General features: G+C 39.8%; 1 protein-coding gene across 1 annotated transcript in view; it reads left to right on the top strand.

Annotated features, from left to right (window-relative positions):
* Window positions 1-16,119, top strand: part of CPNE4 (copine 4) — a 531,957-nt gene that overhangs the window by 480,942 nt on the left and 34,896 nt on the right. Inside the window, exons 12-13 of the mRNA XM_003265221.4 lie at window positions 5,274-5,333; window positions 15,874-16,007. Of these exons, the coding sequence (XP_003265269.1) occupies window positions 5,274-5,333; window positions 15,874-16,007 (194 nt within the window). The remainder of the gene's footprint in view (window positions 1-5,273; window positions 5,334-15,873; window positions 16,008-16,119) is intronic.

Here is a 16,119-nt window from a genome sequence, read left to right on the forward strand (position 1 = left end):
GTTCTATTCCAAACCAATGCAATAAAGCGAGTCATACACATTCTTTCATTTCCCAGTGAATATAAAGGTTATGTTTACACTATACTGTAGTCTATTAAGTACACAATAGCATTGTCTAAAAATGTACATACTTTAATTTAAAAATACCTTATTGCTAAAAAATGCAACAGTCATATGAGTCTTGAGTAAGTCATAATCTTCTTGCTGGTGGAGGGTCTTATCTGGATATTGATGGTTGCTGACTGATCATGGTGGTAATTGCTGAAAGTTGGGGTGGCTGAGGTAACTTTTAAAAATAAAGACAACATTGAAGTTTCTCATTAATTGACTCCTCCTTTAATGAAAGATTTCTCTGTAGCATGTGATGCTGTCTGATAGCATTTTGCCCACGGCAGAACTTCTTTCAAAAATGGAGTTAATCCTCTCAAACCCTGCCTCTGCTTTATCAACTAAATTTAGGAAATATTCTAAATTATTTCTTATCATTTCAACAGTGTTCACAGCATCTTCACCAGGAGCAGATTCAAGAAACCACTTTCTTTGTTTATCCATGAGAAGTAACTACTCATCCATTCAAGTTTTATCAGTTGTAGCAATTCAGCCACATCTTCAGGCTCCACTTATAATTCCAATTCCCTTGCTATTTCTACCACATCTCCAGTTTCTCCCACCACTGAAGTTTTGAATTCCTCAAGGTCATCCTGGAGGGTTAAAATCTACTTATTCCAAACTCCTATTAGTGTTGATATTTCAACCTCCTCCCATGAATCATGAATGTTCTTAATGGCATCTAGAATCATGAATCTTTTCCAGAAAGTTTTCAATTTACTTTTCTGAGATCTATCAGAAAAACTACTGTAATGACAGTTATCACCTTATGAAATTTATTTCTTAAATAAGAAGACTTGAAAGTTGAAATTACCCCTAGATTCATGAGGTGCAGAATAGGATATTGTGTTAGCAGTCATGAAAACAACAATAAAACCCCTTGCACATCTCCATCAGAGCTTTTGGGTGACTAGGTCTATTGTCGATGAACTGTAACATTTTGAAAGGAATCTTTTTTTCTGAGCAGTAGGTCTCAACAGTAGGCTCAAAATATTCAGTAAATCATGCTGTAAACAGATGTGATGCCATCCAGGCTTTGCTGTTCCATTTATAGAGCATGGGCAGAGTAGATATAGCATAATTGTTAAGAGTGCTAGCATTTTTGAAATGGTAAATGAACATTGGCTTCCACTTAAAGTCACCAGCTGCAATGGCCCCTAATAAGAAAGTAAGCCTGCCCTTTCAAGATTTGAAGCCAGGAAGTGACTTCTCCTCTCTAGCCAGGAAAGTCCTGATGGCATCTTCTTCTTCCTTGTTCTACAATGAAAATGAAAATCTGTTGTTTACTGTAGTCACCTTCATCAAATGATTTTAGCTGGATCTTCTGGATAAATTGTGGCAGCCTTTCCATCAGCATTTGCTGCTTTACCTTACACTTTTATGTTACAAAGACAGTTTCTTTCCTTAAACCTCATGAACCAACCTCCTCTGCTAGCTTCAAACTTTTCTTCTGCATCTTCCTCACCTCTCTCAGCCTTCATAGAATTGAAGAGAGTTAGGGCTTTGCTCTAGATTAGGTTTTAGCTTAAGGGAACGATGTATCTGGTTTGATCTTTTATCTAAACCACTAAAACTTTCTTCACATAAGCAGTAAGCCTATTTCACTTTCTTATCATTTGTATATTCACTGTTTTAATTTCAAGAACTTTTACTTTGCATTCACAACTTGGCGGTTTGGTGAAAGAGGCCTAACTTTTGGCCTACCTCAGCTACTGACATGCCTTCCTCATTTAATAATTTCTAGCTTTTAATTTTAAGTAAGAGATGCGTGACTCTTCCTTTCACTTGAACACTTAGAGGCCATTGTAGGGTTATTAACTGGCCTCATTTCAATACAGTAGTGTCTCAGGGGATAGGCAGACCCAAGGAGAGGGAGAGACATGAAGGAATGACCAGTTGGTGGAGCAGTGAGAACACACACAACACTTATCAATTAAGTTCACCATCTTATGTGGGCTTGGTTCATAGCACCCCAAAATAATTACAATAGTAACATCAAAGATAACTGATCACAGATCACCATAATAGATATAATGAAAAAGTTGGAAATATTACAACAATTACCAAAATGTGACACAGACACAAAGCGAGCACATACTGTTGGGAAAATGGCACCAATAGTATTGCTCAATGCAAGGTTGTCAGAAACCTTCAATCTGTAAAAAATATAAAGCTCAATAAAGTGAGGTACGATAAAAGAAGATACACCTATACATATATGTGTGTGTATGTGTGTATACACACACACAGATGGTCCCCAATTTACAATGACTCAACTTATAATTTTTTGACCTTATGAAGGGCTTATTAGCATGTAACCCCATTGTAAGTCCAGGAGCAGCTGTACATACATGTATATATGTATATATACAGTCATGCTCTGCATAATAACATTTTGTCAATGATGCACCACCGATATGACAGTACTCCCATAAGATTATAATGGAGGTGAAAAGTTCCTATCACCTAGTGACTCGTAGCCATTGTAATGTAATTACTTTATTTTTTAAATAAATTTAGTGTAGCTTAAGTGTTTCTAAGGTCTACAGTAGTGTATAGTAATAGTCTAGGCCTTCACATTCACTCACCTCTCACTCATTGACTCACTCAGAGCAACTTCTAGTCCTGCAAGCTCCATTCATGGTAAGTTCTCTATACAGGTGTGCCATTTATTATATTTTATACCATATTTTTACTGTGCCTTTTTATGTTTAGATATGTTTAGATACACAAAGACTTACAGTTGTGTTACAGTTGCTTACAATATTCAGTACAATAACATGATGTACAGGCTTATGGCCTAGGAACAATAGGCCGTACCACATAGCCTAGGTGTATAGTGGGATATACCATCTAGGTTTGTGTAAGTATACTCTGTGATGTTCACACAATGATAAAATCACCTACAGTGTATTTCTCAGAATGTATTTCCATCATTAAATGACACATGATTGTATATATGTATATGTGTGTATGTGTGTGTTTATGTGTGTGTATACATACATAGATATATGTTTCCTAATATATTAGAAGGAACCTAATAGGTATATACACAGGATCATATCCTTACATAAAAAGATAGTGAAGGAAAAGAGTAATTGGTCTGCTTTGGGTCATATCCCTACCCTTTACACCAAATTCCCTTGCTGGGACTAGGGGATAATGTCTTATGATTGGCCATCTGGGGTCATTGTATTAATCTTTTTTTTTTTTCAATATTTTTTGATGCTTTGACAACTTTGGGCCTTATGAACCTAAGAGGGACTACTCTCCCAATGTTAGCTAATTCCTACAGACAGCAAACAACCTGCCTTTTAGCATGCCTTTGATATGCAAACCAATCATTTTTTAGTTCAAACCCCCAATCACCTCCCTTACCAAACTCTCACACACCAAGCCAATGTTCTCCCACCTTATATGACCCTAGGGTCAGGTATCAGATAACTAGAAACCACTCATATGGTTTTGACGGATTTCAAAACCTGCTGAAATCGTTCAAACTATCCAATCCTAGGCCTGCTTAGCTGCTTACCCTGCCTCGCCCACTCCTTCCTATGAAAAAAAAACACACAATAAATGGTTTGCCCATGCTTTCCCCTCATTGCTTTTGCTTCCTGACCTATCCTGGTGCTTCCCCATGTGACCTTCCTGTGTGGCATAACATGCCTCCTATCCTTTGAAGAACTGTGAGCAATAAACTCTTCTTACAGATACAGGCATCTGTCTCCATGTCAGGCATCTTATCGTAACTGTACAAATCAAATCCTGGGTACGTTCTAAACAGTTATGTGACTATCCCTGTACCCAAAGAAGCAGGAGAAAAGATCTGGATTCAATGATTATCTTTCTCCTTAAGGTGACAGTGTACACAATTTTTTTTTTCTTCCATGAGTTGCTCTTAGAGTTCAGTGTTCAGAAGCACTGTTATTTTGCTCACTCTCAAGTTCTTATTTGATATGCAGACACAGTAGCACAGTGTCCCAACTATCAGGCAAAGCATTACCATCAGAACACCAAAAGTAAGTACTAGAGGCCAAGTGAACATCAATTCTAAGAAAAGTATGCCAATAGATGTGTGCCACCTGGAGGTGGTATCTAGAGAGACCAACACTGATTTTTTGGGTCCGTCTCTAAGAAGCTTCCTGAGCATTAGATGGAATCTGAGAAGTGACAGTCAAAAATTACAGTTACTGGCTGTCCAGGTAGAAGGATCCAGACTGTAAGTTCCATGACTGCAAGTACTGTATGTGTTTCTCTAATCACTGTAGTCCTAGAATCTAGTGCATAGTGAGTGTTCAATAAATAATTGTTGAATAAACGAATACATAAATATCACCAAGAGCCAAGCCAAGCAGCAAAATCACAAAGAAATGTAAATTAAGACCAGAAATCCCTAAGGTACTTTAGAAAACAGATGATGGCAGTTGGCATAATGCAACAACCATCCTGACTTCCAGCATAGAGGTCAAAAGGATAGAGTATGTAACCCAGACTTGCATCATTTGAGTCTCAACTCTACCATTTATTAGCATTGTGATCTTGACCTTAATTTCCTCATCTATAAACAGGGTACAATAATAATAGTTGTACCACATTCATAAGGTTGTTCTGAGAATTAAATGAGGTTAAAGATGTTAAATACCTGTCATTCAGTAATGCCCAATGTTAGTCATTGTTGTTCATGGCAGGGGAAGCATTTAACTAACTGGAAATTGTCAGTAAATTACCTTCTCAGCTAATGGTATTTTAAAACTGCCTATCTAAATTACCTGCATATTAAGAATGTCACCAGGACTGGGACTTAGACACAGGGAGGCAAGACTGAAGTCAAGTGTGAGACATCATTGATTTCAAAACAGTAGTGACACTGGAAAATATAGTTTTAGTCTCACCTCAGAGGCATAAGCTGATTAAAATTTGCATAGACCATAATAGAGGGGAGCAATGGATGGATATTGGCAGCCCTCATAGGCCCATCTGTATTGATATTGCTTTCCTTCTCTCCTTTAACAGAACAAACTTAACTGACCCATCTTTTTTCAATGATGTCTGTCTGCCCTTTCCTTTGGTTTAGCAGCTTATCAGTCACCAACCTTTAGGCCTCCAATATATCAGGAAATAGATTGTGCTGTTATTAACCCAGTTTCCTCTCCCCTCCTATGCAGATTCACAAGATGCATTCTTTCTTGGACTACATCATGGGTGGCTGCCAAATCCAGTTTACAGTAAGTTGTTTTCATGTTGATTCCTTGATTCTTATTCAGGAATCAAGAGATGAGGAGTAGCACTGGGTTTGGGGGATAAGGAGACAAAAGCTTATTAAAACCTTCAGGCAGCTTTGTTCAAGCCTCATTGTTGAAGCGTACGGTATCATGTTTTTGAAATGTGTTTAAACTTCTGTTTTCTTTAATAAGTACAGTTTCCAGCATCATATCAGGAAATTTAAGCCACTCAACCTCAGGTGGTCTAGGGAATCCTCCTAACGCTTCCCATTTCTTCAGTAACTATGTGAGGCATGAAGCAGTGTAGCCTGTCAGATTCCATCACCTGGTGAGAAAAATTGAAAGGAAGTAAGCCATGCAGGTAAGTTCCACTGAGCCAAGGCAGGTGCCATGGTTGTGTTCATGTGACTGACCATAGCACCAATGTCATACCCATACCAAGTAGTCGGGACCAAGAGTAAGCCATACAAACAGTTCATTAGGCAACGAAAAGATGAATTCCAAAGATCAGAGAACCAGGCCGAGGTCAAGGTTGAGAAGTATAGTGGGTGTCTAGACTCAGTGAGTGGATCGAGGATCATCCCCTGTATGTAATTTGTGTGCCCTTGGGATTTACACACCCCTGATGTGTATTTGACTGGGTAGGCTGAGTCTTTTTAAAGTGCCTAGGTAGGTCAAGGTTGTGAGTCCATCTGCACTGGAACAACTGGCTTTCACTGACTTAACATTCACAATCCTCCTAGGTTTGGTCAGATGTGACTTCCAGAAAAAGAATCCCCAGATGGCAAAAGACAGATGTGCTAGAACCCTTTGGAAAGCAATGTGGACGTAAACAAGAGAGATGTAACTTGTACAGCATTTATTTCTCATCTTAAAGAAATGTACTAATGGAGCTCAGCCCTGTTCAGCTCCCTGACTGGCTCAGCCATTTGAAAAAAGGAAAGAAAATGGGTTTCAATTTTTAGTCAAGCTTTGGGCCCAAGAGAGTAGACAGGATCAATATATTCCTGGAACCAGGGATGATGGTGCTCAAAGGACTAAAAGGAGTCTCAAAGGGATGAGATAAATGGCCATTTACTAAACCAGCTTCTCCTTAATTAGGGAAGTATCCCCTGCCCTAATCTCAGGGAGGTCTACCTATGTCCTTCCTAAACTTGGGGTATTGTGCATTTATTTCTGAACACTTACGGGAGCAAATTTTAGAGTTTGGTCACCTCTTTAAAGTCTAAGATTCTCTAATGCACAGCCAGCAAGCCTTCCTACATTCACACTGTCACATACAGAAGGTAGCAAGCATGTTCGCTGAGGATACACGTCTAACTCTAGCTGTCCTGCGGGCTCATTGCTGCTCTGAGCATACCCAAATGGAAGTATGGAAGCAAGTAATGTCATAAAGGAGAGCTACTGGAAATAGTTTCCCAAGATCTTAGGCAAAAACGTGATTTCAGGAAACTATTTATAGCTTTTCAAGGGAAAGCTCTATTGATTTCAGTCTGGTTTAGATTTTGTAGATTCCATGCTCTTGAACAACTCTGTATTTGACCTTCAGGGGCTTGCTCTGCCCTTCAAGTTGTGCTGCAAAGAATCAGCCCCAACAAAAATTAGGCGCTGAACCCCAACCCAAAGGGTTCCCAGCTCCACATCCTGACTTTCAGATATCCCTGTGCCCTTCCTTGTTCTCCCCTCCTTTCTCAATCTGCTGACCTTCCCCCACTGAGAGTACCAGTTCAGTGTTTGTCACCAACAACACCCCAGTTGCAGCTCCCCATGCCCTCCAGTGTCAACCGATAGACCTGTGGGAGGTGTGAGTGAGGAGAGCAGTGTGGAGCAAGGAATGAGAAGAGGAGAATGTACAGATGAATGCTGAGGAGAAGGGGGCAGCCAACAATAGTTCCTCCACAAAGCCCTTCCTCCTGTAGGGTTTCAGGTTGGGGACTCAGAAGAGAATTGCTAGGTATTCTAGTCCCAGTGTTCTACTAAAGGAAACATACCAGTCACTTCTATGTCATTTTCTTCCAAAATTAAGTCAGCTTTCTCATTATAAATGTTTTATTGCTCAAGTGGTGCAACTTAATTTAAATTATAAGCTGTAATACAAATCGTTAAGAAAAAGTATCGTGTCTTATTTAATTTGGTCTGTAAGTGTTTATTATCTGCCTGGTTATTTTACTGAAACCATCTGGCAACATGAAAAGGAAGTGGCAGAGAGATGAGAAGTGAAGAGAGGAAGGTTTCCTGGCATGGAGATGGGCAGAGGAGAGAGAGAAAAGGGATGTTTCATTGCAGTAATTATACCTCGGAGGCTTTCAGAGGCAAAAACCTCCATTGGCACATTATGTGACCCTTGGCTCCTGAGCAACCAGGGAGCTTTAGCCAACACAAACTTTTTGTCTCCCTGGAAAAAGGCCTTCAAGCACCAGAGGTGACATAAAGTTCTGGATGTTCTCCATTTCCTCCCCTAGAGCCACTTTCCATCCTTCTCCACTCTCCCTTCTGCGCCCCAGGAAGCAAGCCTCCTTGGACGCACCACCCAAGCTCTCCAGCTCTTAGCTTTTGGTTGGGTTTGACCAAGGAGAGGCACCCATCAGAGATCAAAGAATAGGAGGCGAGAGAACTTGAAATATTTATTTCTCTAGCTGCCTGCCTGCCAGGCTGTGGTTTGGCAGCAACCTTCTTCCTGACAGAAGGTCACAGTTCCTGTCAGGTGCCCTGTCCTGAAGATACTCCTCTTACTGAATTCTAGTAACTGCTCCCTCCCACCTTTTCTAGTCAGTTTCCATTAACGTTTTCCACATGTTTGTGAATTGTCCCTTTATTAAACTTCCTCAATCACCTTTTGGGTGGACTTTTTGTTTCCTGTAGTGGCTCTGACCAACACAAAATATAAGCAGGGGCTAGGAGAAAGCCTTTGTATCTTCCATGAGATGCTGGTGCTTCTGGTTCAATCTTAAGAGTATTAAAGAGGGGGCATCTTTCTCCTCAGCTGCTAAGCTGCTCAAAATGTTTTTGCTGAATTATAATAAATTGAACCCTAAACCTTCAGAGGGAGGTAAGATTTAGAAAAAAGAACAAATTGGATAAATAAATATGATATTGGGATTTTGCTTTAAAAAGCATCCCCCATAAACTAAGTATTTATGCACCACTATATTCTAAATATAAATACTAAAACCTTAATTAGGAAAATGAATAAACAGGATGTATTTAGGGGAGTATTGGGGAAGCAGTTTGGGGTCAGAACTTGAAGGGCTTTGAATTTTGAGGTAATTTGGTGGATAATGCATGTTCAAAAGGATAATGAGGAGGTCCTTGAAGCAACAGGCACATGCTTTCGACAAGTAAACCTGGGAGTGTTTGATGGTGGTGATGGGGGAATGAGAGATGAAGCAAGCAGCGATGGAAGCCCACTGCCACAGGCCTGCTGCCAGGTAAAAAGAAGCTAAACAAGGGTGGCAGCAGCAGAAGAGGTACTGTGGAAAGAAAAGCACTAAGCCTCTGCCTAGAATACAATAAGAAGACTGAAAGCAATCAAAGCTTTTGTGCCTGACTGACAGAGCATGGTGGACCTGGTCAGGGAAATATGCGAGGCCACAGCAGCTGCAGGAAAGATGATGAATTTGGCTTTGGACACATTGGAGGTACTTTCAGGTATCCCAGTGGAGATGGTACTTATAAATATGGACCTAGGTTTCAGGGGACAGTCAGGAGCTACATGTGTGTGGCTCTAGATGAGATGTCCCAAGAGAAGAATATAGAAGGAAAAGGGGCCTGATGACAAGAAATTGTAGAGGACCTCTATCTGGCAGCAGAGGAAAGAGGGGCAAACAGTTAAGAGAAGAAATGCCAGAGGAGAAGAAGGCCCAAGGGGAGGCAGTAACTCAGATGCCCAGGAGGAAAAAGCTAAGGTTAAGATCAAGGGCAACAATCTTGCATGCTAAAGAGAAGTCAGAGGGTGAAGAACAACATGATGAGTAGGCGTATATCATCTTCAAAAGAGCAACTTCAGCATAACGAGATAGGTGAGACCCAGGAGTTAGAGTGTAAACAGAAGGTAAGGAAGTGAACACAGCAGGTATAAGTATTCATTCAAGAAAGTTAACAGTGAAGGGAAGGCAAGAGGTACAAGGAGGATGGCAATTTAAAGATTAAAAGAGAAGAGGTTTTAAGCTAGAATCAGACTATAAGCAGAGGCAACAGCCCAGTGGAAGGAAAGAGATAAATGATGCTAAAAAGAGCCCTAGACAGTCAATGATTCTTATTCTTTTTTGGTCACCTGAACACTTGAGAATTTGATACATGATCTATAGCCTCTTACTGGGAAGTGCACACATACAGTTTTGCATGCAATTTTGGGAGGTCAAGGGCACTCCTGAAGACAATCCTTGTACCTCACATGAATCCTTGAGTCATAAGAACTCTAGAGCAACTGTAGCATTGCAGTCTTTGAGGAGGTGGGTGGAGGTGAAACAGACCACGGGGTGAGAGATTGGGTTTGGCACATGGTAGAGCAGCTAAAAATAAAACCAGATACTAGAATTTCACACACAAAATACAAAGTTATAGATAACACAACACAGACAGATGCCGTAAGGTATTTGAAAAGAAAAAATGGTAGAAAAATCAAAGGTTTTTTTTTGAAAGTTATTGCTTTTTCACATGCTCAAAAATGTTCATTGTAACACAGATTTTTACACAGGCACTCTGTCAACAACCTAAATGTCTAACAATAAGGCAATGGCTATGTAAATTATAGTATTCCTTTAAATACTATGATATTTAGTATCATAGTATTTAGTATTGACTATGATAAAGCCTATTTAAATTATAATTCTAAGGTTTAGATAATAACATGAGGTCATGTTTATGACATAGTGTTATAAAAATGTAAAGCAGAGTTACTCTATGATTACAACTATATATATAAATACCTAGAGAGGAAAGAAAAATAAAATATGACTTACCAGCCTAGTGGCATGGCGAGTGATATTTTTTTCTTATTAATTTTAAATGGACATTTCTTTTGTGTCATTTTTAAAAATTGAAGATAATATTGCTTTCTCTTACCTCTGACTGTAGTTTACATTTTAGTAATATAATATAATAAGCTGCTGAATGCAACTTCTCCCAGACTGACCTTCAAACCTAAAAATTTAGATCACTCATTAAAGGTTCTCTCAGGAAATTTTTTTCTTTCTTTCTTTCTTCTTTCTTTCTTTCTTTCTTTCTTTCTTTCTTCTTTTTTGTTTTTTGAAACAGGGTCTCACTCTGTTTCCCAGAGTGCAGTGCAGTAGCACACTGGAAGCTCACTGTAACCTTAAACTACTGAGTTCAAGTGATGCCCTTGCCTCAGCCTCCTGAGTAGCTGGGACTACAAGCATGTGCAACCACACTGGCTACTTTTTAAAACAAATTTTTGTAGAGACAGGGTCCAGCTGTGTTGCCCAGGCTGGTCTCAAACTCCTGGTCTCAAGTTATCCTTTCATTTCGGCCTCCCAAAGCACTGGGATTATAAGTGTGAGCCACTGCGTCCAGTCTCAGGAAATCTTTTCTAACCCTAAAACGTTTAGGGCATCCTATGTCCACACTGTGGCCCAGTTTACATTTTTAAATCTTTATTTTACATCCCAGATTGAACACTGATCTACTCTGATGTAGACCTTCGAGTCTGCTTACTGCTTAGTGAGCCTTGCTTACTGAATTTCTATGCAAAGCCAGGGTACAGTGGGTTAAAGAGGCAAATGCTTTGCCATTTCCAGAAAATGAACCAAATAAGTTTAGGCGACTTTCCCTATTTTCCTATTTAACTGCCCTCTTAGAAAGTTTTCTGAAAATGGAAAAGAATAAAAATGTAACTTATTATTTAAGAAATGGTCCAGACCAAACAGTATGTCCACCTACAAGATTCATTGTATAGGTCCAAATTGTACCCAGCTATTTAAAAAGAAAAGAAAGAAAGCTGCCCAAGAATGTGATCCCAAAGGTAGACTGCAGGTACAACTAACCAGAGGTTGTTACACAGCAGCTTCCCTTAGAAAACATCGAGAAGGTTCACAAATGACCTGTTTGGCAGATGAAGGGAAGGGATCTGAGGAGCAGGGTCGTTTCATGTAAGAATCTAAAAATGCCCAAAGAAAGATGCTCATCATTTGCAACCGGCCTTTCCCAGGAACAGCTCCACGCACTGGGGACTTGGTGTCATGGAGGGAGCATTTTGCATTCTTACTTTACAAGGCTTTGCAAAGCTGCTCCACAGCTCTGCTTAATAATGAGCAGTGGCTTCCTGGGCAGAAGGAAAAAGCACTGGGCGCCTGTTCTTGTGCTGCCTGCAGAGAAGATTGGAGCACATACCAGAACCACAGGTTTCCATAAATGCTTCCTATCGGGAAATGAAAACGTGGTGGCTCTGCGAGCTCACCGGTATTCAGAAAACCAGGCGTCAGTAGCCACCTCCACACACTGGCATTTTTCAGTCATTTTCTTGCTTTTATTTCTCAACTTAATCCCATCTTTCACTGCCTCCCTGTTGCTTTCTAAAATAAACCTAACCTTTCACTCTGCTCTCTTTCTACTAATGCTAACTTTAAAGAGCACAGAGAATTCTTGGTGGAAGACCACCCCCTGAAGATAGATATTTTATCTCCAGCTTCATAAAGGAGGTTTTAGGAACCACCACTTTCCAGAAAATAAAAATGAAAATATTTTAGCTGACTCGTACTTAAGACTGTCCATTGCTGTCTAGTCACATGATAAAATATTTTTGTATTAAGCCATGAGAACTATAAAATGGGCTACATGGTAAGAATCATAAGCCTATTTCCTTTTTCATCAGTTAATTTTTAAGTTTATAGCCTCCCCCAGGTCTATATGAGAATCTGCTGAGATGAAGTGGCCTCTCTCCTTGTCATAGACATAGGGGCCATTGCCATGGGAAAAGTGGAAACCCTAGAGGCCTGCCTGAAAACAAATAGTAAAATTTCCACCAGGCACATTTGAATGTTTATATAGTAGCACCAAGAACAGGCAGCCCAATACTAACCTTCTAGCATTAGCCTGCACCTTGTTTCATTATCTTCAAAATATATTATCCTCTTTTGTCCCCCAAAAACCTGGCCATTCCCTTTCCCTGATATCCAACTCCACATTCAATTGGTCACAAAATCCTATTCATTTTCTATCCTTACTTTCTTCAATCACTCTTTCCTTCTCACCATCATCTTTGCCCCACCCTAGTTAAGCATAAGAAAATTATTCCAAGCCTGACAACGAAGAGTTGATAGGAATGAAGATGACATAGTAGGGTCAGTATTGGAGGTAAAGCAAAAGACGTACCTGGGGTGCAAAATTTAAGGAGACTGTCACTCTGCGGATTTTGCAAGTGTAGGGTCTGCTGAGAGTGAGTGCCTCCTTGGGTTTTACAAACTAGGCACTTCTTTTTGCCTCACCCCATCTCCAGCTCTGATATGTTTTTTTCTATTATTTTAAAATATATTGTTGCCACAATCTATGTATGCTTGTCCAGACATTACACACACTTATCTAGATATAACGTATTCATCCAGGTGATATATTCGGGCTCAGATGCTGCCACTAGGTGCCTGCATGCTCGGAGAATTTTGCCAATGCCTGGGAATGTTTCTTGAGCAGCCATTTTTCTTTATGGATTTTTTTCTTCTGGCCTATATAACCTGATTTCATTGTCTAGTTTTATATCAAGACACCAGCATGTTTTTGTCATCACAGAACACCCTTAACACTTCAGGAGTTTCAGTCAAGCAACCAGCACATGGGACAGATTGTTAACTTTAGTATTAAGAAGCAGAAGCATGATGCCTTCAGAGGTAAGGAGGTGGTGACCCATGATGAAAGGCATCATGAATAGAAGTGAGGTGGGCCAAGAGGTGCTTGTTATTAATAATAAAGTATCAACACCTGCCAATGATTCATTTTTTAGATAAATTAAAGCAGAATCAAGGTAATCTCCATAACAACATCTTCACACTCTCTAGAATTCCCTGGAGTACTAACATGCTTTCCTCAGTGGAAGAGAATGGGGTGGCTTTACATCTGGCCTTCCCAGCATTACTTTTACCTTTTAAACACTATGTACACCTGTGCAAGGTGCCATTATCCCTTAAACATGTCCCATTAGGAGTAAAAGGCTGAGAATAGTGTCTGTGAGTTGAGCTTGGTAAACCCAGGAGGCCCCTAAAGGTATGATTTTCTCAAACATTGTCTCTCAAATGCATCTCTGGAGTGCTTCTCTCAGAAATTTTCCTGGAATTATCTGCATGAGTTTGGATCTCTGTCTTGTTGAGGCCTCATTGGTGGATCCTGGGGTGCTTTTCACCTCCTCGTTCAGAAAATGCATGTAGGTTCCTCCCTCCCACCAACTTTTCATCATAGTCCTTGATTAAAAGGGCCTCACCTATGATCTTCCCTTTTTATTTTTTTCCGGTGGGTTGGCTCTCACCTTCAGGATAAACCCGTCCCAGAAGACACTGGACTTTATTGGTCTCCCTAGGTTACCTCCAGTCATCCTCAGTAACAATTCTCTCACTATTGTGTGTACAGACATACATACACACACATTTCAGTTTTCCTTTTCTTAACTTTTACACCCATTTTGGTCACAGAGTTTATTCAAGGCAATTCTTCCCCAAATTACTGTGGTTGTCTCCTAGCAAGTCTCCCTACCTCCAGGCCAAATCTCCTCCATTTTTTATTGGAATAATTATACCCATGAGAAGTCTTGGTGTTTTGGTCATAGACATACATGTTCTCCTGGATGTATGATGGCATAATGGAAAAAGGTAGAAAGGAACCATATAGACTTGGATTTAAACCCAACTCCAAGCCCTCCTACCCTGTCACATGAAAATGGAGTAATATCATGCATATAAATGAAGTAATATCATGCCCTCTGTGTCACACACAGTTAGCACAGTGCCTGACACAGAGATTATTTCTCCCTTCTTTCCTTTGTTATCCAAAGTAAGGGAATCTAAGGGTCAGGGAAGAACTGCAATTTTTCGTCAGATAACCTTTTTTTTTTTTTTTTTTTTTTTTTTTACATACTCTTAGTACTAGCATTTATCGGTAGGCATCCCCTGATTTTAAGAAATCTGGGTATTCTGAAAACAGAGTTTGAATCCTAGCTAAGTTTATTTTTGACATAGTTCTGTGGAGAGGCAAGGAAGAAAAAGAAAAATATAACAGAGATGAACACATAACTTCATGAAAGAAAAGAAAAAAGGCTATAAATGAATTAATGTTAGCCTATTGCTTTTCTTTCCTAGTCACTTTGATTTGATTGCAGGGTACAATATCAGATGTGACTAACATTTTTTTCCCCATCAACTTATACCTTAAGAAGCACAAACAGATACATGGCATATGTTCTCTATCCTTTCAGAAATAATGTTCCACCTTCATAGATCCAATGGGGCATTCCAGTTATTTGTTGTAATGGAATTTACCAAATATAACACAAATAACATTTCCCATTATGATTCCCAAGATCATATGAAAAAATAGAGCCTTTCGGCCATAGTAAGCCAATGAATGTATTCTACTGTATCGCAGAAGGAAATGGAATTATGCAACATAAACATTTCTTTCTTCCCGTATGACTTTTTATTTTAACCTTCTTCCCTCGAAGCTTAAGTGGCATTTTTAAAGAGGTTTTTGCTAGGTTAACTTTTATTTAGATGGTGGTGATGTTGGAAATTAGAAGAAATGTTTCTTCTCATTTTAACACCTTCTGGCTTAAGCATTTTTTGTTATTTCTTTTGTTATTAACAAGTGTTCAGTGAGTCAACGTTTACTTACATGATTACGATACTGGGGGTCAGAAGAAATTTGAGAAGTTGAAGGATAAATGACTAGTTGGTGGCAACACAGGTTTCCCTTCTCCCTATCCCACTCACAATGCGTAACATTCAGGCATCCCCTTTGTTGTAGGCAGGAGTTCTTACATGAATGGGAACCAAAATGTTGAATGCCTTACCCGGAGCTGCTCCTTGCAGAAAATTTGTTATAACCACTCTAACACATCTCTCTGCATCTGGCCACTCATGGAAACATGACAATGGCTTTGGCATGAAGACTGTATCTTTAACACAGAATTTGGTTTTAAGGGATCTTACCTATGCCGCATAGATGGAATTGTTCTGCCCAGGGAGTGTAGAAGTCTTTTCTTAGTGAACTGTGAAATTGGAGGGCAGATATTCTATCCTTACTCTTGCTGCCTGGTGAGATGGATCAACAGCATCTGGGCCTTCTGATCTATGTCAATCTCAAGTTCCTATTAAACAGGGAGAAGAGAGTGCACTGGTGGGAAGGGAGACTGAAGACTGCAGAAATGGCCTCAACCAAATTAATAACTAGTTTTTCAAGCAAATTAGTTTATTCTCTTTCTTTATTGGCGGGGTATGTAATGTGCTACTGTTTTTGACCTGAGGCCAGGTCTCTGTCATGGCTGATCACAATTCCTAGGAGATGCATCCACTTTAAATTTTCCTTTTCTTGTATTTTTCTCTTTTAGGTAGCTATAGATTTCACTGCCTCAAACGGGGACCCCAGGAACAGCTGTTCCTTGCACTACATCCACCCTTACCAACCCAATGAGTATCTGAAAGCTTTGGTAGCTGTGGGGGAGATTTGCCAAGACTATGACAGGTAAGAGGTTTCAGGACATTTGGAGCCTTATCATCTCTCATGTGGGTTCAGATGGTCTTCGGCTGATCCTAGGCAGGAAGTGGCAATTAAGTCTAGTAGCTCCTTATGTAGT

The sequence above is a fragment of the Nomascus leucogenys genome, chromosome 8 (assembly GCF_006542625.1).
Source record: "Nomascus leucogenys isolate Asia chromosome 8, Asia_NLE_v1, whole genome shotgun sequence".
NCBI lineage: Eukaryota > Metazoa > Chordata > Mammalia > Primates > Hylobatidae > Nomascus > Nomascus leucogenys.